Source organism: Thamnophis sirtalis, unplaced genomic scaffold (genome assembly GCF_051295495.1).
Source record: "Thamnophis sirtalis isolate CommonGarterSnake01/CBP01778 unplaced genomic scaffold, rThaSir2_p1.2 scaffold_11, whole genome shotgun sequence".
NCBI classification, from domain to species: domain Eukaryota; kingdom Metazoa; phylum Chordata; class Lepidosauria; order Squamata; family Natricidae; genus Thamnophis; species Thamnophis sirtalis.
In genome coordinates this window covers 37,451,809-37,479,512 of record NW_028261391.1, presented here as the reverse complement: position 1 = coordinate 37,479,512, position 27,704 = coordinate 37,451,809, and the positions used below count along the sequence as shown (strand labels likewise).

The following is a 27,704-nucleotide window of genomic DNA, read 5'->3' as shown; positions in this document are numbered from 1 at the left end:
CGTACGGAAGTTACTCCGCAGGGTGTGGCGAGACAGCTGTGTGACTTGCTTGGCTTCGCCATCTTGTTGTACGGCTGAAGGGAGGGGGCGGAGAGGGGGGTGAGGCAGGGCCGCCCGCGCGGCCTCCAGCGATGGTGATCTGTTGCGCGGCGCTGAATTGCTCCAACCGGCAGGGCAAAGGTCCCCGGGGCCGAGTGGCCGTCTCTTTCCACAGGTAACCAGGGGGAGGGAGAGGAGCGGTCGCACCTGCCCGTCTCCTGCTTCGTACCTCGACACGGGGCTTCTCGGGGCGCACCTGGGACCGACGCAGAGCTTCCCGTTTCTCTTCCGCTCGCAGTTCTGTGACAGGCTGATGCTCCCCGAAGGTGGCTCGGCTGCCCCCCTTCACCTACCTTTTTGCCTTCTGGGGAATTGGACGGTCCTTTCCCTTTCGCCGACTCGCATCACTCGCTGCTGGTCTCTCCCAGGCAGGCCAAGTGAGCATCCCCCAACAATGGGCGACCAACTCCCCCCCTCCAACAATAAGGCACCAACTTCACACACAAACACACACACACACACGCACGGAGGCTAAAAAATCCATTTGTTGCCTTTCTCATCCTTTCTCGTCCTTCTTATTCTCCCTCCCCACCCCATTCTTCTTGCTATCTGTGCCGAGTTTAAGATAAGATAGTGAAAGGGGATAGAACTCCCGTGAAAATGACTGTATATGTTTTGGGCTAAAAGTTTCCTTTTTTTTGTTTGGGAAGGGAAGGACTCTGTACGTGTTGGTTGTAGTGTCAACCCTCCCCCTAATCCTCCACTGCCACTGCACTATGGATTTGTAGTTGAAGCATTCCAGTGTTAAGATATGGCTGAAGTCTTAGCTCTGATTTTTACTTATTTCATTAGTTATTAAATTTCATATGTGGGACACGGATGCATGAGTAAGCGGCATTACTGTTGTTCACAAGTTTACCTGTTCTGTCTTGTCTGAGTTTTGCAAGTATACACCCATTGGAGAAACCAACTTTATTCAGTAGCAAATCTGTCTGTAGGTGGCTTGTGGAGCAACCGCTTTCATAAGAAAAAAGCTGACGGTTGATTTTCTTGTCATATCCTAATCTCTGATTTTCTCTGAAACGTGGCATATTTGCCAATCCTTGCAAGAGATAGATTGTATTCGAGAAGTATCAACTGAATATGGATTGTTTTTTATCCAATATATACAGTTGTTTGTGAATCCTTATTTAAAAAGTTCATAGAAAAGGAACACACAGCTATGAAAAAATAAGTATAAAGGCGACAGTATTGTTTAGTATACTGCCAATGTAAAACAAGAAATGTCATCTATGTATACTCAAACTATGAAGGCATTCTCATTTTATTTATTTTGCATACAACAGAAAAACAAATATATCATTTTGTTACAGTGGATGGTTCCTAATGTTTTTGATATTGGTGTGAATGTAAACATTTTAAGAATTCAAACATTTCAATAGTAGCCATTATTTCCTATCTAATATTAATTAAAATAAAATAAAATGTGAAAGTAGTCCAAAGGTGAAAATATGCAAGATTAATTTAATTCAGTTGAATGTTATATGAATTTAAGATCAGGGTTGGATGCTAAATAGTGACTCTGCTTAAAAGCATCAAGTGAGATGCATCTAGAAATTTCCAAGTATAATGCAAGGACAATGTCTGGGCCCTGTTTGCTACTCAAAACATATATTCTTTTCAACATAGAAGTTTGATTCAAGTACTGAATATTCTATGGGTCCCAGATTTTTTTTCTGCAGTTGTCTTGCAATTTATTTTTTCATCCATGTGAAATGAATTTATATTTCTGAAAAACATTATAAATGTGTGCTGTTTTAAAATATGAGTTGATTAGAAATAACCATTGGTTTCTAATGAGTTGAAGAAATCTATGGAGAGTTTCCTGTGTAATTATTTGATATGCACTATAATTATTTTTGCTTGTCTCCATATTTTAAAGAGTGCTTATAGTATTTGATTGTGTCAATTGTTAATTTTCTGGGACCAAGGTGAGACAGATTGATTATATAAGGATAACTTCTTCAAGAAATCTTTTCATTGATATATCTTTTTCCTGTTTCTTTGCTGTCAACTGAACCTTACATTGTTCCCCCTTCTAAACTTTGTTTAGATGCATTGTTTGCATTGTTTAGATTGCATTGTTCCCCCCCATCTAAACCAATCTAAACATCCCCCATCTAAACAAATGGGGTCCTCCTAACAGTTTTCCAGAATTTGATTAAAATTGAATTATTTCAAAGAACTTTGAATTAAGCTTAACAATTATTCTAATTATTCTAATTATTCTAAGCCATGATAGTAGTACTGTATCTTTAAGTACTGCTGTAAATGTGATTGGTTGCTGTTACCTCAAGTGGCCATAAGATGGAGCCAGAATGACTGTTAGCTCTCTGATTGTTAGATGCTGATCGTTAGATACTGCTTGTAGATGTGTCGTGTATTGCTCAGCGTGAATTACTGTGAGTTTTGCTACTGTTAGCGACTTTGTGTGCTGAACTGATTATATGATACTGGACCATGTTTGATGGATCACCCCTTAACAGAGAACATTGATGACTTAACCGTGTATGAATTGGACTCTGCATATCTCTATTTCCATGGAAGTAAAACACTATCTGTTTTTACAATTCAGTGTCTCTGTATGCTGGTTTATGCATTCTTCCATACCACTCTCACTACGCTTCTCTGCATGCACTCGTTCTCCTAACCGGGAGCTTACTTAACACTGGTTATGGGCCCAGCTTATACCAGACGTAGCTAAAGGAGAGTTAGTGTTGATACGCAATACCGTATACAGACAGCTGTTTAGTTTATGATTGTTACTGTCCTGGAGAAGATGGCACACGACCCATCAACAAGTCTATCACTGATAACACGGTTGGATGGAACAAACTATGTTTCCTGGTCTATGAAGTGCAATCTTACTCCTGCGTAGGGAGGGATTATGGGATGCTGTACAGAATCCACCGGATGTAACTTCTTGGGATCCAGATGACGAGGATGATGCCAAGAAGATAGCAGATTTTCAACGACGCAACGAACAAGCGTTGTGTATAATTGATCTAACACTGACTGACCAACAATTAGTACATGTTTGTGGAGAAAATTCTGCAAGATGTTGGGAAAATTTGAAGAGGATTTATGTACGTGACACTGTAGGTGCACATATACATATTACACGCAAACTGTTTAGGGCACATCTTCTGAAAGGTGGAGATATGTTAGCTCATTTAAACTTTATGAAAGGAGTTTTCCAGGAGCTACATGAAAAAGAACTGATTTTTTCAGAGCTACATCAAGTTTACATCATTTTTTCCTCACTGGATGAGAGTTATGATGATTTTGTATCTTCCCTTGAAGTCCTAACCCGAAATGAACTAACATTGACTGACATAACTGCACGACTGTTGGAAGAGTCACAAAGAAGGATGGAAAGAGAACAACTGAGACAGAAACCACCACAACATGAGGAGTCATCTTCAACTGCCTATACTGTTAGAAAATGTTTTTTCTTGTGGGGCTAAGGGACATATAGCTAGATTCTGTAAAAATGTAAAATAACAGAATACTAGAAAAGCTAAGAAAAATGCTAATGTCTACTTAGCTATGTCTACTTTGGCTATGTCTAGCAATGCACCAATAGACCATGATTCATGGGTTGTTGATAGTGGAGCATCACAGTGCATTACTAGAAATAGAAAATGTTTTGTGAAAATGTTCGCGAGCAAGCAACATGTATCTTTGGCAAATAGATGGAAAGTGAACGCATCTGGTGAAAGTACTGCATATTGTTCATTTGTAAATGAGCATTTATCCATGTTATATGTACCTAAACTGAAATTTAATTTATTATCAGTAAGGGCTCTAGTTAATATTAGCTATGTAGTAACCTTTAGGGGAAATAACTGTATAATTGAAAAAGAAGGTAATAGGGTTACTGCCAAATTAACAAATGGTTTATACGTTATATCTGATGCCCAGATAGCTAACTCAGTTTATGATAATGTGAAACCACATGACGAATGTATACATTTACTACATAGACGTACGGGGCACATTAATTTCAAGATGCTGCAACAAACTGTTAAATTGTCAGAATGAGTAAAATTAAAACCTTGCAGTAAATACTTAAACTGCAATGTGTGCAGTCGGGAGAAAAGCAAGGTTACTCCAGTAAACAGACGGAATGGTTTTAAAACAAAGGAACCTCTGGAGGTTGTTTTTGCTGATTTAATTGGACCTATGAAACCCATTTTGGGAGATGCCTGTTATGTTTTGAGTATCATTATTCAAGATACGGTTTCTGCTATTTAATGAAAACCAAAACAGAAACGTTCCAACATTTCTTTAATTGGCTAAGATTTGCTGAAAGAAAGATGAAAACTAAGGTGATTACTGTTGTAACAGATAACGGGACTGAGTTTACAAACCATAAATTTCAAACGATGTTAAAATCAGCTGGTATTGAGCATAAACGTTCTGCTCCTTATAGGGCACAACATAACTCGTTTATAGAATGAAGGGGGCAAACATTACAAGCCATGGTTCAAACTATGTTAGTTGATTCAGGTTTGCCTGAAACACTGTGGGGTGAAGCTATAATGTGTAGTAACCGTGTTTTAAACAATGTGGTGAATACAACAACTGGTGAATTGCCATTCACTCGGTGGCATGGCAGAAAACCTGATTTAAGTTATCTACACACATTTGGAGCTCCGGCATGGGTGCATATTCCCTCACAAGTAAGACTGAAAGGGCAACATAGAGCTCAATAGTTATTTTTCGTAGGTTACAAGGCCAACCATAGGTCGTTTAGATTTTAGGAAAAAGGCACGACTAAGGTATACTGTAGTGCTAGTACTAGATTTATTGAAACCATTGGGTGGAATAAATTGGAATTTAACAATGAAGAGAACTTTGTGTTTGATTCTATTCAATTTTTCTATTCTATTCTATTCTATTCTATTTTTATAGCCTGCTTTTCCAACCTATCAAAACCATTCTGAATATTTAATTATGTATTTTGGTATTAGCTATCTCATCAAATTCTTTGTCATTTTTAGTATACAGTTTGATCACATGCAGTTAATTGACTGAGAACCTTGGGGCATAATTTCACTTGAAATTAATGTTTGGATGATGAATCTTTTAATATCTAATTGTTGAACTGCTTTTTGGAAATGATTGTTTCATAAAAATAGCTATTGAATAGATCAAAATCTAAAACAGCTCAGCATCTTTATGAGACACTGGTTTTAAAAATGTAATGAATGCTACTTATGTCTGTATATTATATCTAACTTTTTCAGAAGATTGAGGTTTATTTAGTTTAACCTTATCTATCTAATTTTCATGATTTCAAGAAAGAAAGAAAAAGAAATGTATATAATAACTTTCTGCTTTTATACTTTTTTTAAGGTTTCCATTAAAGGATTCAAAGCGACTAATCCAGTGGTTGAAAGCAGTACAACGGGACAATTGGATTCCCACCAAATATTCCTTTCTCTGCAGTGAACACTTCACTAAAGACAGCTTTTCAAAACGGCTGGAAGACCAGCATCGGTTACTGAAACCCACCGCCATCCCAACTATATTCCACATTTCTGAAACAAGGAGCAACAACAGGGGTTATGTCAAAAGAAAGAGAAAAATAATAACCCAGACTCTACAAAGAAATGGCAATCAGTCAAATGAAGGCAATGGGGAAGTAGTTGAAGGAATCTTATCATCTGGCCAAGACTTGCTTGTGGAAGGAACTAATAATATGGAGCACATGACTCTTCAAGCTGAAATTGGGTCAATGACTGAGCAGGGGGAGAATTTTCAGGTGCAACTTGAAGGTTCTCTCAGAAGGATGTTAGCAGATAACTTAGTTACGAAAGTTACTCAACATAAGCCAGAAAAGCATTCTATTGAGGACCATTCTGAAGTGGTTATCCATCCAGGAAGTTTCAAAATCGATAAAAATGGTATATCAGAGGATGACTTCACACCTCCGGTGTCAGGTGCATGTAAATTTATCGGATCTCTTCATTCTTATAGCTTTTTCTCCAAGCATACTAGAGAGAAATCATCATTTCCAAAGGAACAACTAGAAAGAAAAAGGTTAAGGAGAAGTGTGGAATCAAACTGTGGTAACAACCCTGTGGAGCAGGACACTAGGTTTAGAGAAGCCTCCTCTACTTCTTCTCTTACAGCTATCCCCCAGAAATCTTCCCAAAACATGTCTGCATCCCCTGCAGATCTGACCCCTAAACCAGCCACAGAAGCTGTAGTAGGTCAGAATGGAGAGACTGATGCCAACCCCATGTCAATCAATGAGGTCATTATGTCTGCTTCGGGAGCATGCAAGCTGATTGATTCCCTTCATTCCTACTGTTTCTCCTCTAGGCAAAGTAAAAGTCAAGTATGTTGTTTGAGAGAACAAGTAGAAAAGAAGAATGGAGAGCTGAAGCAGCTGAGGCAAAAGATCAGCCGCTCTGACAGCCAGGTTAGAAAGCTGAAGGAAAAGCTGGATGAGCTGAAGAGGGCTAATTTCCCCTTCTTGAACAACCAGGACTGTGGTTAGTATACTGTGCATTTTCACAGCTGAGAAAAATTGATGGCAAATATGCAGGTATCTAGCATAAAATATGATGTTTCTTTTTTTTTCCTGTTCAAGAAAGATTCACACTTGCCTCTTGCCATAGCTCTTTCTCTCAATACCATTATGATCTTTACTTCTTCCTCTATATCCTTCTCCATTTCTGTTGTTCTCAAGATCTGGTCCTGCCTGCCTAGAAGGGATTCTCACTCATTACTCTCTCATCTTAATTTTTGATAATACCACTCACACACACCATGTTCTACACTTCTCACCCATCAACAATCCCATGTCCTTTCTCCATCATTTGGCTTCCTTTGCCTGAGTTATTCAGCAGCCACTACTAGTTGCAGAAATCCCATTTAAATGTCCTCTTATTATCCTACTCACAAACCAAGATCAATAATATTTCCACTCTCTCCACTCGTATTCATAATTGGTGGAAAATACCAGCCTTGACTTCTGACTCCCCAAACCTACTCTGATTATTCTCTGCCTTGCAACTGCAGAAGAGCATATATTCCTTTCCTTATCAACAGATCTAACCCATATACTCCACTTTTATTAACTTTTCTTTTATCCTCCCTTATCCTCACTTCAAATAGAATTTTCCAAACAATCTTCCACAAGACCGATTCCATCTGCCACCTTTCCAAAACTAGCCAGTGGTCCTCATGGAATAGTTGAAGTCATGGTCATTTCCTATCTGTTTTCCCCTTGTTCAAGTGAAGGCAATCAAATGACCATAAGGATGAATAGTCCTTATGGATATACCCAGCCAAGGCAACCATAAGGCTTGAACAGGTAGCAACACTTCCAAAAAGATAGACTCTGCCTCTGCTGCCTACAATGCCCTGGGCTGTCCATCCCATTTTTTTCCAGTTGTCCCACTTTCCGACCACTTTCACTGTTCTCCTCACTCCTTGCATGTCATCAATATCTTCTACCATCTGGCGCCTCCACCATTCCATTTTCATGTTTAACTAATGTTGCCACCTAGATTTTCCTTTGTTGCATGCAGCATAATCTCAATCTGTCTTTCTTCCCTTCCATTTTATCTTCAATTGAGTTCTTCTTTCTCCAATAAGCTGACATATTAATGCTTCCATCTTCTCAACTACTCATAGTTCACCAGCTCACTTTCACTAATCTTAATTTCCTTTCACTTCATGCTGCTATGCAGTTACACCCTCCTCATTATTAGTAGTATTTTCTCATATTTAAATTCCAGAAAGTAATATCCCTTGATTAGTGTAGCATTTCCTAAGAGATAAAATTAATTCTGTTTGAACTGAAGGCTTGGCTGTCAAGTGGTGGAATACAGACCTATATAAATATAGGTCATGCCAAAAATATAACTCGAACAGCAATTCAATGAAGTTTCAAACATGAATTACACCCAAAATAAGTTGGAAAAGAAATAAATGATGAAATGCTATGAGCAACAGCTATAGTTACAGAATCTTACAAGTCTTGAATGTGTTGCTGCCCTCCTTCTCTTTCTCTTGGTGTGAATTAAGAGGGACTTGTTTTTTCAAATTAGTTTCTTGGCCAGACTCAATCCTCTGTCAATCAATCTAGTTTCTGGGTAGTAACTCTTCCTCCTGTCCTTCACATCCAATTCCTATGCTCTTTACAAGTAAACTGTATTTAGTAATGCAAATTTACTAAAACCTGCAAACAGGGCCAGATAATGTGGGCCTGTATCTTTCCAGTTGGGAATTGGCAAATCCTGCCTTTCACTCCTAATATTGAGGTTATCAGCAATAGGGACCAGGTTTTTCCCCCTGAATAGTGATTTAAAACAGCAGTTACCCTGGATGAATGTGGGCCAAAAGGAAAATATGTTTGAAATGAGGTCAGAATGCTTTCCTTGCCTGCATTCCAAGAGCTTCTAATGGTGGGTATTCTTTGTCCCAATTTCCATTATATCACTGATTATAGTTGCTGTCCCAAAGAAATCTATGAAAGCCATGAATTTTAAGTTAAAAGAACAAGTGTTATATTTGAGATTGTGATGGAAACATTTATAATTTTTATATAATGTGAGTTAAGCACCAAAGAATTGACCATTGGACTGTTATGATTTGGCATTACAATAATCCCTATTGGTGTAACTTTTAATGATCTGCTAAACTATGGCTTTAGTTATGTTATACTATACCGAAGAACAGATTTCATACTTCCGAGGGACGATTACTGTTACTCATTACTAGTGTAATGAGACTAAAAAACTCAAAGATATATATTTTGGTATTCTGTAGGGGAAATTATGTACTCATTTCTTTTGTGTTGGATAACAATTGTTGCCAGACTTCGGATATTTATATAATGTTTATTCTGAATGCCTAATTTCTTACCTAATCCTTTTAATTTATTTTTAAAATAGTATACAATTTAATAGGAGCATGGTGTCAATTTATTTAACAAACTTTATATCCTTCCCCAATCATGATAAATACAGTGGGGAAAACCATTCAAAAGAAGAAAACATGGATAACATTTAAAACCAGATAGTCAAGGCATTTTAAAGGAACTAAGCGTCAGAAAGAAACTGGATCACATTTTAATGGATTTTGTGCTACACATTACTTACAAGAGCTGCACTGACTTTCATCTTTTTCTGGTCTTGGCTCAAGCAGAATTAAATTACCACAGTGCATTGATATTTCTGGGTGATCTGCCCATTGATTTAATATTTATGCTAAATAGCGTAGGATGCAGGATAGAACTCTGCTGCATCAGATTTTTCCTTAAGAGAAACATGTAGGCAAGGTCAGATAATTAACAAGGTTTCTTAGCATATAATATTTTCAAGGGTCAGTTGCTCTGTTTTCCCTCTATATACATTTCTTCTTGGGGGGGGGGAATGTTGGATACGTAGGACTAAATCTGCTTCACAATGGTCTTGATGCCTTTGCTGGGAGATGGATCATATCAACTGTTTTGATTCCTGCCCTCATGCACAGCGTTGAGTTCTATTTGCGAGAACCAGTTGTTAAAATGACAGACTAAAGCGACACACCTAATACAGGTCCTATTTCTGATTTGGCTCTGATTTAGTGGTAGTGGTGTTTTTTCACACTTACTCTTTGGGTTGCTAGTCTCTATAGATTAGCCTGCCAATCCGTCTGATGGGTGAGAGATCCCAGGCTGGTTGCTCAACTGGGCCACATCCTCATTGGTGACAAGTGAGAGCGATAGTGACTGAAGTTCTGTGTGGAAGACAGGGTCTCACTAAACCAGTCCAGCCCACAGCTTCCCCAAGGGTTTAACAGATGAAGCTGGCTGAGATTTTTGCCTGGCGGGCATGCTCTTTCCTGCCCTCAATCACACTGTCCCATTGGAATACATTGCTGCCTAACATAGATAAGACCCCTCGGGGTTGGAGAAGGATTCAGTATTTGAGCCTAATCCTGGTCATGTGCACTAGCTTTAGGTCAGTGCCATATTGCACTTTCCAAACGAGAAATCTAGGAACTACATTTATACTGTGTTGGCTACAGTTACCTGATGCAACAGTTTAAATCTGGTCAAAAGAACCCACAGGGCCACATTGCCTCTTTAATATTCCGTAATTAGATTATAAACCTAATTAGATTTATAACCATTTATATTTTACCGCTAAAGGAGAATATTTGTAACTCAGGTGGAAATGAGGGGCTCTTGGTGTTTATGTTCTTGGTTGCTTTAAGAGCCGAGGTGGCGCAGTGGTTAGGGTGCAATACTGCAGGCCACTTCAGCTGACTGTTATCTGCAGTTCAGCGGTTCTAATCTCACCGGCTCAAGGTTGACTCAGCCTTCCATCCTTCCGAGGTGGGTGAAATGAGGACCCAGACTGTGGGGGCAATATGCTGACTCTGTAAACCGCTTAGAGAGGGCTGAAAGCCCTATGAAGCGGTATATAAGTCTAACTGCTATTGCTATTGCAGATGTTTCATTACCCAAACTAGGTAACATCATCAATGCAAGTGGTGATGGACTAGCACTGATGATATTACCTAGTTTGGGTAATGAAACATCAAGAAAACACTGCAAGAAAACAACCAAACTCAGAGAGCACCCAGGACCCCTAATTTATTCTTGGAACATACACTTATTTTCATACATCACTGATAATGAACTGTATATTGTTGAGATACTTTTTCATTTGTAAATGTGTATAGGCTGCCACTATTTCTATCTCTTGTTTACTTAGCTCGTAAAAAAAGAAAGCCTGGCAAATTGGATTTAACTAGCAAAATAACTATTTAGTCATGCTAACATTTGTCAGTCTGGCTTTTAACTTTCTCCTTCTTTGCTTCTGCCCTGTTTTACAAGCTGAATACAGTACTGAATGCTTGCCTTGGTTTTATGGGATGCTAGTATGTACCTTATTTTTATGAAAGAGCAGAAGGAACCAAAAAGAATTACGAGTCACAATCTATGCCAAAGTTTCACATCAGTTCTGCATAACTTGTTAAATTTGACTACAAATCCCAGAAAACACTGCAGTAACCTTAAGAGTCCAAAGGTTGTTTCCTGTTTTGTCTTAGATTGTTGCAGCTTTTCATGGAGGCTAGGGAAAGGATTAGTGATCTTAAGTAAGCAAGCTATAAATAATATTGCAAAGTATGGCCAGCAGTGAAATCCAAACAGGTACTGTATAAAATAATTACTTTTTAAAATTGAAGTACTAATACATTTTGCATATAGAGATATGGGTTATGTTTTGTGTACTGTATATGAAAATACACTGCTAAACAGACCCTGCACTTGCGGGAAAACGCTAGGAAGAAGATATTAAATTACACTGCTGATTGCTATTCTTTTTCCTTTGCATATAGAAAACATTTCAATCAGTGCTGCACAAGCACTACATTTTATAATGTTTCAATTTGTGCTGATCGTTGATTGTTTCTGAATCCGTGATAGTAACAAAAATAAGAAAATTCCAGATTTACACATTCATTCTCCCACTTTGTTAATGTTAAGTTAATGTTGAGAAGGGACCAGGAAGTTTCTATATGTTTTTGAATTCAATTGTGTCAGTGTTTATTTTTGGTGGCAAGAATTTGGCTACCATTGAGCTCAATTTCCAGGGCATGAATGCAAACAAAATGCTGTTGTATTCAAGATACATACACACTTTAAAATGTATAGCATATTATTATTTTTCTGTGACTGATTATTTCTCAGTAGTTAAGTCTTCATAAATACTATAATACATTCATAAGCTTTTAAACTATTATTTTTATACTATTTTCTATTAATAACTGCATCTAACAACACAACTATTAGATGAACTATTCAGAAAAGGATTATGAATTTGATAGGTCATCTGAAACATTTGTAATGTTTTATTAGTTTTTCACTATATCAATAAATGTAGTTCCATGACTTTCCCCTTTTCAAAAATATATACAATCATCATATAATTATAAGATTGTAGGAAATAGGTATCAAAAAATTTTAAATCATGTAACCATACCATACTAATTTATTGGAAAACAATACACATTCAGTGAAATCATACACTCCTTAAAGCTGTTCAGTTAAGTACTATTGCAGCATTTGCAATGTAAAATAGGAGCCAAAGGTAAAAGTAAAGGTAAAAGTTCCCATCACACATATGTGCTAGTTGTTTCTGACTCTAGGGGGCGGTTCTCATCTCCGTTTCAAAGTGCTGTCCAAAGATGCCTCCATGGTCATGTGGCCGGCATGGCCGAAGGGGCACAGAATGCTGTTGCCTTCCCACCAAAGGTGGCTCCTATTTTTCAATTTGCATTTTAACATGCTTTTGAACTGCTAGGTTGGCAGAAGCTGGGACAAATAACAGGAGCTCACTCCATTACGCGGTGCTAGAATTCGAACCACTGAACTGCCCACCTTTCTGATCAACAAGCTCAGCATCTTAGCCACTGAGTATAGTACTAAAAGGAGGGAGAGAATGAGCAAGGAGAACTGGCTTAGGCACTGTTTGTATGTGGCTTTTGGAGAAAGCTACTGGTTAATAATATGTAATATTTTGTTTGGGATCAGTTTTCTAAGTTAGGGAACTATTTGTATTTCACTATTCTCTTTGATTTAATTCAATCCAAAAATAAAAATAAAGCTTCTTGCATGATCAGTTTGGAAAATTTGTTAAATTATGATATAGAAGAATAAATCAAATTGCCTGTGAGCAAAATGATATGGAACAAATCTATTAACATGTATATTTTGATTTTTAGATCAGTTTTTATATTTAAATTGTATGAATCATGATATGAAATTTCTACTGCATGCCAACATATTTAATAAGTCTTCTGATCCTTTATTTGTTCCACCCACAAAGAAGGGGAAAAATACCCAGGGCTGGTTGTGTACTTATATGTCAGTACTTAGCTGCATTAAAATATCTGATTTCTCCATTAATGTTTGTGGATAGCTTTCACGTTCATCCCTAGGGAAATTTAAAAATAGTTTTAAGTGTGATTGCAGATTGCCTACTCAAACAAAAGCATAGTTCAATCCATCCTTTTATCTCTTACATGCTTTTCTGCATTCATTGTTAATAGCCACCAATACAGTCTATTCCCCTTCTCAATCTGATGTCATGTTTTTCTTCCTTCTGGTCCCTAAAAATCTAAAGCCATGGAGTTGTTAGTGACTTAGTTGCCCTCTTCATTCCCTCCTTGAGTTAATGTGTTTTGTTTATGTGTAGGTGTGTGTCAGTTGGAATGTATGGAAGTGTAGTGCCTACAGAGAGCATATATTCTCCTGCACACTGCGGGAGAGTCCAAGAATGGGTTATTATCACAGTCTGCTTGCCCTGGACTGAGAAGTCTTTTCCCTGGCCACGCCTCCTTGCGTGGCCACGTCTCTCCAGAAAAAATTCTCAGTCAGCCCGATCGGATTGTTTCTATGTGAGCTCCAGGTTTTTTGAATTATTTTTTACCTAACTTGGACTCTCTGTCTTTTCCTTCCCTTTTTTTCTCCTCTCCTTTCATTTCTCTTATAATAGCAGCCTGATTGCTGCTTGAAGCCTTGCGAGGAGGCAGACGGCTGGTGGGGGGTGTTTCCAAGCCGGGCTCCTGTAGCCGGCTCGGAGAAACGCTGATTGTTATTTAAAGTGCACAGCGGGTGGCAAAGCCTTCAGGGAATGCAGCAGGGCTGCGTTTGGTCACCTTTATTGTTTTCTCGAGGTTTTTTTTCGCCCTTGGCCCTAAAAAACTTGGGAGGCTGCCGCGGAGATGATCGGGGCCTGCTGAGCAGACGCACGTGCTCACGATCATTCTCCTCTTTCCCCTCACGCTGTGCGGAGGCCCTTTTAAGGCTGGGAGTTTCGCGCCCTTTTAAGGCCTTGGCCTCCGCTTCAGCCCCGTCTCACTAGGCTGCCGCTGGATGGTTGTGGGATCAGCGGGGGTTCTTCCCATCCCTCAACTGCCCCCAGGCCATCCTCTTCATTGTTCTAGCGGCCCTGGCTCTTGGGCTCCAGGCCTGAGCCTCAGTGCAGGTAGGCCCCCGGCCTGCAAATTGGCAATATTTTTAAAAGAAGTAGGAGAGGCCCCTTTTTTCCCTCCTCATTGCTGGCTGTGGGTGGCCCCTGCTCGAGCCTAGTTGAATGTTAGCTTCTTAAGCTAAACATTCTGTATCCTCCTTACTCTCTGCTCTGCTGTTCCATTATTTCCCTTGTCATTGTGCATTCATCTGTATTGTGATGTGCCTCACTCATGGATTCTTTTATTCTTTCCTTTTGCAGAGCAGTCTATCAGAGTGGCCTGTATATTTTCTGCCAATTGCCTGATCAACCTGTGTGTTTCCTCATGGATTCTTCTGTCTCAGGTTCCCTTGATGGTAGACAGGGTTCCCCGCAGGTTCCGAGCATGGGTTCTTCCCAAGCTATGGAGGCTGGTTCAGGCAGGGCGCGGGTGGTCAGTCAGGGTGAACCCTTAAGACCCACTCTATGGTCAAGGCCAGGGATGCTGAGGGCGCCAGAGGGCCCTTGACAAACAATTTGTGTAAGCCAGGCGCTTGGCGGAGAGAGATGCTCTCTCCTCTACCCCTGGGGTTCCCTTGGCTCCTCCCCCCCAGAAGGGATTCCGCAGCTATGTTGGCCGAGGAGGTTGAGTCGCAGGATCTATCCCCCGGCAGATCCTTGCCCTTCCTCACCCTCTCCTTCCTGGTCCTATGACCAAGAGCAGGAATCAATGACTCATCCTATCACCCTCCCTCAGGATATTCCCTTCCCATTCAGGGAGATCAAGCGGATCCGGACATGGATTCGGATCCTGACTCTGAGGCTGAGTTTTCTCCTAGCATGCAGAGGATGATGGACAGGGCCATTGCTAGGGCTGTGGAGGCTGCCATGCGTAAGCGTGAACGCCCAGTATCAGGTCTCCTTAGGTCCACCCTTACCGAGCCGCCTCCGCCAAAGCGGGTGCGCCATTCCTCTCTTGAATCCTCTGGCGTCAGTGGGACCTCGGCTCCTGAGGATCCGACTCTGGATCTCTTTCAATCGTCAGATGACGATGACGATCTCACATCTGACGCCCCATCTTTCTCGGGGCTTTTTCAAGCCTTCACCTTTTAAATCTATATTACAGAAGGTGGAAGTGGCCACTGGTGAAGGGATAAACCCACCCCAGCTCCTCCTCCCACTGGGGCCGCCCCGGCGGACCCCAATGCGGCAATGCTTAAACTCCCTCCTTCTCACCAACAGCTGGTTCTGGTCCCTGAACTATTCCTTGATTTGATTTCAGCGCCAATGGGATCAGCCTGCCACTTCTTCTTCCCCCAGTGGGGTGGACAAACAGTTTTATACCATGGAGCCGGCTCTGGAGAACCTTCTGGTACTCCCGGAAGTAGACCCCCTCCATCACTGCTCTCACTTCCAACACGCCCCTTCCCGCAGATCTCCTTGAGGGTCTCAGGCGGAAGACAAAAAGGAGGAAGAGGCCGGTCACAAGATTCACCTAGCGACGGCCTGGGCCTTAGTGCGGCTTCATCTGCCTCCTTCAATAGGGCAGTCATGATCTGACTGAGGGAGCTCCTGCGTAAACTTCCTCTGGAAGACAGACGTCTTCATCAGGACGTGTCCAAGACCATTGCGACCGCCCAGTACGCCGCGGACGCCTCTCTTAACGCCACCAGGTTTGCGTCCAGGGCCTTGGCTGCGAACGTAACCTCCCGTAGACTTATTTGGCTCCACCATTGGCAGGCGGACCAAAAACATAAGTGGAAGTTGGCCGCAGCGCCCTTCAAGGGTGCCAAATTATTTGGGGAGTGCTGGATAAATTCCTTATTGAATCCAGGGATAAGAAGAGGGTCCTACCCTCTACTACTAAGAAGCAGGATTGCAGACCCTTTCGCTTTCGAAGGAGGCAGTCCTTTTGGGCCTCAGAGCCCTCCACCTCCACCGTCTTCAACCCCGCTAACCGGTCCTCGGGTCAATCAGGGGAGAGGGCGCAGGAGAGGCCCTCCTTCGCGACGGGGGGGGGCAGCAATTCTGGTTCCGCAAGTTTAACTGCGGCGGGGCCTCTAACAGGCCTTTTCACAAGTCAAAGTGACTTCCCAATATCATCTCCCATAGGGGGGCGCCTCCAGCTGTTTGCATCTCTTTGGGCCCGGACAGCAGAGAATGCATGGGTACTTCAGACCATCAGGGAGGGGCTCTCTCTGGATTTCCCTTCCCCCCTCCCAGGAATTTCATCAGGTGCCCAACCCCTTCCTGTCTCGTAAATAGGGAGCGGATGGACTGGGGGGTCCTTCACTCCTGGAGATAACGCCTTAGAGCGGGTGCCCCCTCGGCAGTAGGGGAGGGGTTCTTACTCCATTCTCTTTCTCGCCCCCAAGAGCTCGGGGTGGTGGAGGAGGGCCATCTTGGACCTCAAGAACCTCAACCGGTTCATCGCCTATCGGAGGTTCAGGATGCAGCCCCTCCAATCCATCCTGGCGGGGATCTGCCAGGGGGACTTCCTGACCTCAATAGATTTGGAGGAGGCTTACCTTCATTTTTCCGTTCGCCTGCAGCACAGGAGATTCCTGTGCCTTTTCTACGCCGGCCGACGCTTCCTACCGGGCCCTTCCATTTGGCCTGTCGTCGGCCCCCAGGACCTTCATAAAGGTTCTGGCGGTGGTGGCTGCGCACCTCCGGTGCAGACCCATACGGCTCCAATGCTACCTAGAATCGTCCAGGCTGCAGGTCTTGCGGGACCTGCGCATAACCATGAGAGCCCTCAGAAACTACGGGTTCTCCCTAAATCTGGAAAAGAGCCATTTTCCCCCCCTACACCAGATTCAACCACCTGGGGGCGGTGATAGATTCTTCCTGTTGCAGGGTCTTCCTCTCCCCAGACAGGGTGTGGCCCCCCGTTCCGTAACACATCAGGTGCTCCGTGCAGGCAGACTCAGGTGATTATTCTATCTCAGCTATTGGGGAGGATGATCTGCCTGTCGATCGTGCCTTGGGCCGGGCTGCACTCAGGAACTCTGCAGTGGCTCCTTCTACCCCACCAGAGGGCCAACAAGAGCAACTCGAGCTTGTTGATCACCGTTCCTCCACCCGTAAAGAGGTCTCTCCGATGGTGGGCATCACCGGCACTACGCAAGGGCCTCCCCTTCAAGGAACCCGGCCGGGTGGTCGTCACCACCGACGCCAGTCTTCTGGCTGGGGAGCGCACCTGGGCCATCTCGTGGTTCAGGGGAAGTGGTCCGCATCGGAATCCCGCTGCAGCATCAATCTACTGGAGCTGAGAGCAGCGAGGTTAGCTCTCCGTCACTTCCACCGGGGGGGTTCGTCGGCGGCACGTCTTGCTCATGACGGCCAACGGGCCACCAGGGCACACATCGACCGCCAGGGTGGCACCAGGTCAAAACGCCTGATGACGGAAGTGGAAGCCCTGGGCCGCTGGACAGAGCGCCATCTGGAGTCCACCCGCTCAGGCCACATCTCGGGCATAGACAACACCGCGCGGACTGACTCAGCAGGAAAACCATTGACCCTGCCGAGTGGCAACTCGACCCGCCCTCTTCCGTCGTCTGTCCATCAAGTTCGGCCTACCCCAGATGGACCGGTTTGCCTCAAAGGAGAACGCTCAGCAGTCAAGGTTTCTCTCCCACCTCCAGTCTCGGGGCAGAAGGGACGGACGCTTTGCGGTGCCACTGGGCCCAGGGCCCATTACATGCCTTCCCTCCGCTTCCGCTTCTACCTCAGGTAATCTCCAAGGTCATGGAGGAGAAAGCGGAGGTGATTCTCGTGGCCTCTCATTGGCCCCGGAGATTGTGGTTCGCCGACCTGGTCAGCCTATCGGTGTTTCCTCTGTAGCGATTTCCTCCGGATCGGGTCTCCCTTCGCCAGGGGGCAGTCATACTTCCCGTCTCCCATTGGTTGCGGTTGGCCGCCTGGCACCTGAAGGGGACCTGTTGAGGAGCGAGGGTTTTTCGGACGAGGTACTACGTACCATTCAAGCTGCTCGTCGTCCTTCCACGACGAGGATTTATGTCGCCACGTGGGTCTCCTTTGCCAGGTGGTGCCCTTGGACCCGGTCACTGTGCCCGTGAAGCGCGTTTTGGATTTTCTGCAGGGGAGACTGGACAGAGTTTTGTCTCCCAACACTCTGCGTCGCCAGGTGGCTGCCTTGGCTACAGTTTGGGCTGAGGACTCTTCGCTGACCCTAGGCAAGGTCCCCAAGGTGCGCATCCTTTGAAAGGTGCCTCAAATCCACACCCATCCACCGTTATCCTTCCTGGCAGCTGTCCGTAGTGCTCCAGGCACTCACCGCACCACCCTTCGAGCCTCTCAGCTCTATTTCTCTTCGCCACCTGACGCTGAAGATAGCCTTTTTGATCGCTATCACCTCGGCACGTCGCATCTCTGAGCTGGCAGCCCTGTCGATGCGTCAGGACCTCTACATCGTCCATCCCGACTGGGTCGTTTTTACGACTTGTCCACTTCTTTCTTCCCGAAGGACAATTCACTTTTTCATAGAGCTCAAAGGGCCATCCTCCCTAGTTTCTGTCCCCGTCCTTCCCATCCTCGGGAGCGCTCGTGGCATACCTTGGACATTAGGTGGGTCCCCAAGGCCTGCCTTCGTCGATCGTCAGAGTTTCGACAGTAAGAGGCCTTGGTTCATTTCCTTTCTTCCTGGCTCTCTGGACAAGAAGGTCTCCTCGTTCACTGTGGAGCGCTGGCTCAGAGCATGCATCGCCTCCGCTTATGAAAGTCTGGCCAAGACGGTCCCTCGAAACATCATGGCCCACTCAACAAGAAGTGCCGCCACCTCCGCAGCCTGGGCTGCCCAGGCCTCAATCGAAGAGACCTGTCGGGGGGCGGCATGGTCTTCACTTTCCCCGTTCATCGGGCACTGCAAGCTGGATGCCTTCGCCTCTGCTGAGGCGGCCTTTGGCGGGAGGGTGTTACAGGCGGTGGTTCAGACGGATAAGACCCGGGACAGTTCCTTTACCCGCCCTGATGGACAGTAACTTGGGTATGTCCCATTCTTGGACTCTCTGAGCAGTGTGCAGGAGAAAGACCATTGGTTCTTACCTGAAGGGTCCTTCTCTGCACACTGCGGGAGAGTCCAACCCACCCAGCTGTCCCGGGGGTGTTAGTACCATCATCTTGTGTCTCAGAATTGTGACTTGTGTGTCCTCTGGACTTGATCTTGTCTCCTAGCAGGACATCTTCACGGACTTGTACTCTACCTTACTGTGACATCCTCACGGACTTGGCTACTTCCATTTTTTCTGGAGAGACGTGGCCACGCAAGGAGGCGTGGCCAGGGAAAAGACTTCTCAGTCCAGGGCAAGCAGACTGTGATAATAACCCATTCTTGGACTCTCCCGCAGTGTGCAGAGAAGGACCCTTCAGGTAAGAACCAATGGTCTTTTAACTTGAATCTCTGAATACCTTTCTAATGTGCATGATGATACAGTTCTGGTTGTAGTTCTATAAGCAAATATAAGTTAAGCATTTGCAAAATGTTGCTCAATTTGAAAAGTAATAGTGTGCTGTGTATGTTTATGTTTTGAGTTGCTGTAATGTGAGTTCATCCACTAGATGGTAGTAAAAACACTTCTTTAGTTCCTTTCATTTTTCAAGTTTGGTTATTTGAATTCATTCCCCAAAAAAATCTTATTAGTTTTTTGTTTCCATTCCATGGAAATATTATTTAACTCCAAATTCAGCCCTGTCTAAACTTCACATGATCATAAAAAAAAATATTTCCTTAGACTCTTAAGATAATACTTTTAAAGTAGATTATTGTCTATTATAGCTTCTAAGAAGCCCCACCTGATATCTGTGGAACAAAAGTAACTTGATTTTTTTTTTTTACAAACACTCCATTGATTTTCTTTCCAAATTCAAAAGAATACATTTTTAATAAAGCTTTTAGAATACATTATTGTAAATGTTATTTTAGCATATTTTGCAATTAAAAAGCTGGTACTATAAGGATTCATTAGTTTATAATTTCTTCTGGAATTTTATACAACTTATTAAGGAAGGTTGCCTATTGCTACTTTCAAAAAACTGGTACAGTTTGATACTCTCAGATTGTTTATTTATTTAGAAACTGCACAGTTGAATCCTGTGATTGAACCGCTCTCCTGGATGCTGGGCACTTGGCTTTCAGATCCCCCAGGGGATGGTACCTTTCCTTCAATGAAGCCCTTCCAATACCTTGAAGAAGTGCACATCTCTCACGTTGGTCAACCCATGCTGAATTTCTCGTGAGTTTTCTTTCTTTTTTTCATATGTTTAAGAAGAATACCTCTGAAACAATATGTAGTAAATACTCTATTGCTTTGACTTCCTAAATATTAATGGGGTATAAAGAAAATCTTAACTACTCGTATTTTTTGGATTATAAAATGCTCCAGACTATAAGACCAACTAGCTGTTGGGGAGGAAAACAAGGGGGGGGGGGAAATCTGCCTCTGCCTCCCAGCATCCATCCAATATTCATCTGGCTTATTTGCCATGGCCTATTCGCCACCACCACCCGTTCACTGCTGCCCATTTGTTCGCCATCGTTACCACCTGTTCACCGCGGCGCATTTGGTGCGGCCCGTTCGCTGCTGCCCATTCACCACTACCACCATGCATTCACCACTGTTCACTGCGACCCATTCGCTGCTGCTAGTTCGCTGTCATTTGAGAACAGCTGATCGGCGCAACATCAAACACCCCCCCCCCAGTATTCAGAGAATAAGATGCACAGACTTTTTGGGGTGTCTTATACTCCGAAAAATACGGTACATAGAATGCTGGTACACTAATTTTAAAAGAAAACCCCCTTCTAAACTGTAAGCCCCCCAAATCACTGCCACAGAAACCTTGACTTAATTAGTTCTCTTTGTTAATTGTTAATAATTAGAAACACTTTAATTCTTGTGGGCTAACTTGAGGGAATTGGTGGTTTTTTCATTATTTGCATAGCTTTTTAGGAACCATCTAAGCTAGACATAAGGATCTAACCTTGCTTTGTGTAGCATGAAAGTATAGGGAACTCTTCTGTTACATCATAAATGTAGGAGAGGGAAAAGGAGGTTATATGGGAAACTATGGTATTTTTTCCTGTATCGCTTTTGGATTTGTTATTTAGAAGTAGCACTTTTTTTCCAGCGTTAATGCTCACAAACTGATTAAGATGATCAATGAACAAGAGTTTATAATGAGCAGGAATTGCAGCATTTTGTGCCTACAGGAAAAGCAGTATCCCACTACTTTTGCATATCTATTTCTGACTTTCTTTAATGTTTGATAGTCCAATAGATATCTAATGACATTGACAAATTATTTTCTGAAACAAGATTATAAAAATGGTCCAATATTGTAGCGGAGAGAAGTATATCTTGCTTCCGACAATAATTTTATGACAAACATATTACTTTACATTTGAATACTATTTAAGGGTATATGAGAATGCCACTCAAATTTCTTTCATTCAAATAATATTGAAGGGAAATGGCTGAATGAATTCTGATTTATGTGGATTTGTTAATAGAAAAATGCAGATTGTACTGTTTTTTATCCCAACAGTTTCAATGCTTTCCATCCAGACACCAAGAAACCAATGCATCGAGAATGCGGATTTATCCGCATCCAACCTGACACTAACAAGGTGGCCTTCATTAGTGCTCAGAACACAGGTATTAATCTTATTGCATTAGTTATTTTTAATCCCAGTTTTGAACTTGATTTTTATGAAAGCACTTAGAAAATTTTCTGCTATCTACTATTTTGTTTTCATAAATGATTAGTTTGGAGGTATAGTTGACATAATTCTGTGAATCCTATGGCTATTAATATTTGTTTGTTTTATGTAGGATTGGTGGAAGTAGAAGAGGGAGAGGTAAATGGGCAAGAGCTTTCTATAGCTTCCCATTCAGTAGCAAGGATTTCGTTTGCCAAGAAACCTCATGTAGAGCAAGTGAGTATGCTTAGTTGTAATTTGGTTGATGAATATGTACTCAGCATCCTATTGCTAGCCCAAACAATATAATTCTGCTATTACGTTCCCCAGAAACTGTTATATTTCTGGTCAATTCCATTCTATGTGTTTGTAATAATTTCTATAATTATTAATTCTATAGCATTCTATAGCACACAAAAGAGTGATTAAAGACATATTTATGATGGATATTGGTATTTCTAAAGAACCTAGTACAGTAATGAAGGGTGGGGAATTCATCATAGAAAGTCTAAAGAGAGAAATCTGTAATGTTATGCTATTTGGACAAAGTGATGTGAGAACAATTGCCTCTAATGCTACTGAAAAGTTTATTTTTCTACTCAATTGAACCACAACTTTTTATTTATTGTTGTTGTTGTTGTTGTTGTTGTCAAATTAAGCATTACTCGGGACTTATATCAATGACAAGGTGGATGGGCCAGAAAACCCAGCTGTCGTATCATCACTATTGTATGTTCTCTAAAGCTCCAGCTATATTACCACTGTGGAAAATGACTAGCTATTTTGTAAACGTATGGATTTTAATTGAATCATCAGAGTCATGCTTCTAATATTTTGTAATCATTTGACCTTTCCATTTAGTTTTAGCTAAATGAAAATGAAAGTAACGAAATGGAATTTAGGGTTAGGACATTTGCAGCTCATTCTACCAGCAGTACATTTGCTTGATGCAAAGGTTTCTTTGTGCTACTATAATATTTAAAATTCTTCAAATAGTAATTTTACTCACATTCCTGCATCACTGCTAGGATTTTTCATCTAGTCCAGTAATCTAGTCCTCTTTGTTTTAAGACTGGTAGAGCAGAGGTTACTTTGTACTGTTTTCCAGAGATTCTGATGCGCTGATGGAGTTTTGCATGTCCCCAGACCATATTGTTTTCCAATGGATGGCTGTTTTCAATTTGGTCAAGATGACTCCGTGGACTGAGAGATTGGATAGTAGTCTTAGACTGGTTTGAAAATCAGTATCTCAGATTCTTCTTAAGATACTCCTGGCATTTTCACACCCAAAGGGGAAGAGGTTCTCCAAAGAGAATCCTAGAAGTCGAAAACTGCTTTTAGCTCTTGCTAAACAAGTTGTTTTAAAATGGTGCCTGAGAACTAGTGGGATCAGATGCATGGGGAAAAATAATTTTAACACTGATTAATGTGATAATACCAGGCTACAGAACCCACAGAAACCCATTCTGCCTCTGGGCACAAGACAGCAATGTTGATGCAATTTGGGGCTGCAAAGATAGCTTTCAAAAACTTGGACTGGAAAGCCTTTAGGATATTATACTTTATAAGAGTACAAATCTGAACCCCTATAGAGAAGGTGCAAAATAATCATAGCAAGAAAGACCTTGTTGCCTGTGTGAATGCATTGAGCAACACTGGTCAATCAAGAGAAATATGTGCTCCAAGATAAGGTCTGAATCTGAAGCCCAAGATATTAATAAATTCGCACCTACTCTATAGAAATCCCATTAATTGACCATTTATGCATATTTAATCAAATATTTGGAGTTGGAAAGAATATAGGATTAAATTCAAATGGTAGATTGGGATTGAGGTTAAATAAAAATGGATACTGCATTATTCTTCACAAATCTTTATGATATGTAATATAAATCCTAGTTTAAGTATGAGAATCTTTGAGATTGAGTCAGTGCTAATTTACCAATTCTGCCAAAAAACCAATAACCAATATACTTTTACCTGCAAAATATAAATATAAAAAGGGTTATTCTGAAACTGTTGATAAATCCAGAAAATACTGATAGCAGCTTGATCACATTACAGCATATCCTTGCCCATCCTCAAAAGACAAGTGGCTTTCACAGTTAGGTTAAAATGTTTGCTTGAAAATTATCTTGTTCCTCTTTGAGTGGAGTAATAGCATCTTTTTTCTCCCTAACTAGTCACCAAAGGTTTTCTAGAGTTGAGGAAGAGCAAAGAGATTTATAGCAGCTATCAGTTTTTAGCCAAAATATTTGGTCAAACTGTCCCAGTGCCCTCAATGCCCCTTCACAGGACTTAGTTCATGCCCTCCTGATCTTTCTTGCTACCTTTCTCACAACTAGCTTCAAATAGTCTGATCTTTCCTTAAGTGAAGTGCCCAGAACTGGACACAATATTCAAGATAGAGTTTGACTTTATTCTGAAGCAGTTACTTCTGGTGAGTACTGCATGAAAGTACTATTCGTGCAATCTAAAATTGCATTTGCCTTTTTTTGCAGCCACTTGCAGCCATGTTAATAGTCTCAAAGTTTGGAATAACTTGCTAGTCCCAATTCTTTTTCATAGCTATTATTCTGATTCAGGTTTCCCCCTTTCTATATCTTTGATATTTATATCTTAAGTGAAGAGCTCTGTTTTGATATTTACTATAGTACTTATGGGTAATTATCTAACAATAGTGAATTTCCCCCACACACACCCAAAAGAAGTCCATTCAGAAATTAAAAATGTGATTAAGGTGCTGAAGCGGGAGCCAGATCCCCAAATTCTAGTCTTAGCCCTGGATTAGGAAGCCAGAATACACCTATCTGCCAACCTGCATAGAACTAGCCTTGTAGATTATGGTCCATAAACTTCATGGAAGAGGCCTTTATCTTGCAGTGGATTGATTTGGGATATAAGAATAAGAAGAGTAGATAAACAGATTTTATTGCAGTAGTTGTCTTTTTTCATAATATAGCCCTCAAAATAATTGGTCCATTAATAGACATTGGTCTGTTAATGTTATTGCTGTGCAATTTTTATTATTCATTTCTACCAGGAAAAACTATTTTTCAAGTTCTTTTGAACACTTGCCCCAAAAGAAAAAAAAAATTGGCAGAATTTCCTGGGGAGAGTTTTGTAATCCCAGATATTTCATTCTCATTCTAAAATACCTATTTCAAAGGGACAAAGGTCACCAAAAGATTCAATACCTAGATGGGAAACAGAATTGTTTTTTAGAAACGATTTGATGAACATTGCAGGAGGCCAGTGCCAAGGGGTGCCCTCTTTGGGTTTGCTATGTGAAATTTATTTTAGTTTGATCCAGCCTTCATTATTATTCTATGTAACTCAAGGTGGTGAACATACCCAATAGCCCTTCCACCTCCTATTTTCCCCACAACCTTGTGAGGTGAGATGGGCCAATAATAAACTCTTTGACATAATATCCTGTAATTTTCAAAGGTGTTTAATCATAACCTATTCTTTGCTACCTCTCTTTTTAAGAATTACGGTTAGGTTTATTACTTACATTATTTAATTGTAACTTGACAAATTTGAAGCAAATGTAGGTTTCAGACAAAGAAATCACCATGATTATTGACAGATTTCTGTACTTTTATTCTAAGGGTACCCATTAGTCTGTGCTTTTTGTATTACATACCAGAATTCTGATTTGTGTTCAGAAGCCTTCTAAAAAGGTTTCTCCTTCCAATAAGTGTCAAAATGAAAAGATAAACATTGAAATAAGCCTCAATATCTTGCTTGGAATTTTGCGAGGATTTGAAGTGTGCATATTACAGTAGTACTTGAGAACATTTGTATTCATTTATGTCCCTTCATCTTAATTGGTTTTACTGTTTTCTTGAATTCTAAGCAGAACCCAATAATACATTATGTCTTTTTTATATTCTTTTTAGATTACTAGAAAATTTAGGCTCAATTCTGAGGGAAAACTAGAACAGACCGTCTCTATGTCAACTACTACGCAACCAATGACTCAGCACCTTCATATAACATACAAAAAAGTGATTCCTTAAAAAGGAGGATTTGTTTCATGAAGAAAAAGACATTGCATGGAGAGAACTGAAGTAGCTTGAAAGTAAAATATGACTTTGCATCTTCACAACCCAACTCTTGGTTATCAAGAGTAGAACTGCAGTTGCTGAAGGAGTTTATTTTCAGTTTCTGTAATAGTAGACTTACAAAACCAAACAAAATTGAAAGCCAATAAAAAAGCTTTTATTTTTAACGGTGTGACTTCGAGTGGCATTCTGTTGCTTTAAAAATGCTTGCAAAGGGATGCAATAAAACTTCCAAAATGTATTATTTATATAATAATGAAAATTAAAGGGATTTTATCTTCGGGGTTTTCTTTCACTACAATTAAGAGTTTGCAAATAAAATATTGCATGCAAAGGAAGATTGCAGATGACTACTTCAATGCAGCCCAAAGTTTGAATCTGTTAATTACTTTATGATAGTAGTACAGTAGAAGAACCACTACCTGCTTAATGCTAAATGATCAGTGATGAATCTATAGTTAATGTCCAAATGCGGCTTATGAATCCTTTGCCCTTATATCTTGAAGCCCATATGGATGGAAGTCCCAATTTCCCAAAATAACCTACACAGAAGATACTGTCCATAAAGTAAATAAAAGGGAGATGCTGGAACTGTTATTTTCAGAGTGAACAACTCAACAGTCCTTTCCTACCTCGACTTCCATTTTCAGAGAATTCATAGTTTTGAATATTGGGATGAGTCAATTTTCCTTTTCCAAATTCTTCAAAAACTAAACAACCTTTAAAATGGTTTTGAAAAAGCAGCCTATATTTTGATCAGTGTTTACAAATGTGACAAACCAGATGAGGGCAAATGGACCCAGGAAGTTAAAAAAATTCACTGGTTGGGCAGGTTGCAAATCCAGGGAGTGGTCTCTCCCCCCCCCCTTTAGTGCTAGCACTTCCCTCTAGAACCAAGTTTGGGAAACTCTGGGAAGTCAAATTACCACTGGAGATGCATATGATCTTTGTTTAGAAAGATGCACAGATTTGGCTGCCATTCAACTCTGTCTTTGCCAGAGAAAACAGCATGACCTCAGTTGTACATGTTATAAAAATCCAGCGATTACAATGGGTGCAGAAGGTTATGGCTAGGAACATGTTGGCTCTGAAAACAAGAGCATGTTACTAGTACTTTGCAAGCATACTAGCTGCCAGCCCTAATTTAAGATGTTGGCATTTATTTACACAGCTCTAAATAGTTCTGAATCAGGCTCTCTGAGAGCGTTTTTGCCTAATATTATCTACAATCTGAGATTTACTAAGGAGAGATTGATGACAGTCCCATTTGTATAAGAGATAAATTGGCAGACCTCCACAGTTTAATAAAGCCAGAACTTGGAATAAACTTCCAACAGGCCTCTTTACTTTGGACTTCTTTAAACAGTTAAATGTATGATTAACCGGTCATTTCCTGAAATATGAATGAGCCCCCTGAAATTAATTTAGCATATTTTTACAAGGTTTACATTTTTAATGTTAGGCTTTGCATGTTTGAAATCTTCATGCTATTTTTGTGTATTATTGAAAGGTACCTTGAGCAACATGAGATGGTAAGGCAGTACAGACATCTAAATGTATGTCATGGAATTCAATAATTATCAGAATCTTCTTAGGAATGTACCTCGGTTAACCTGGATTGATATTAATTTCATTTGCCATACTCACGTGACATGTTCGTGTGAAATTTCAGTAAGCATAGGGCCCTTTTCTCCTCTTTCTCATGCAACATTTCAGACTTGCCATCAAACTCTAAATAGCCACCAGTCTGAATATATTTAATATTTAGAGTTACCTTACCATATATAAAGTATGAAATCTCTGTAAAAAGCCACATGCAGCTGGTTAACAGTGTGGCTTACTTGCTCT

The 27,704-nt window shown here is 41.2% G+C and overlaps 1 protein-coding gene across 1 annotated transcript; it reads left to right on the top strand.

Annotated features, from left to right (window-relative positions):
• Nucleotides 1-92: 92 nt before the first annotated feature.
• THAP4 (THAP domain containing 4) lies at nt 93-26,023 on the top strand. The gene is made up of 6 exons (XM_087725542.1): nt 93-214; nt 5,461-6,605; nt 20,161-20,320; nt 21,633-21,742; nt 21,920-22,023; nt 25,692-26,023. Exons 1-6 carry the CDS (start codon nt 132-134, stop codon nt 25,809-25,811), a joined length of 1,722 nt encoding a protein of 573 aa, XP_087581668.1. The 5' UTR covers nt 93-131; the 3' UTR covers nt 25,812-26,023.
• The last annotated feature ends 1,681 nt before the right edge of the window (nt 26,024-27,704 follow it).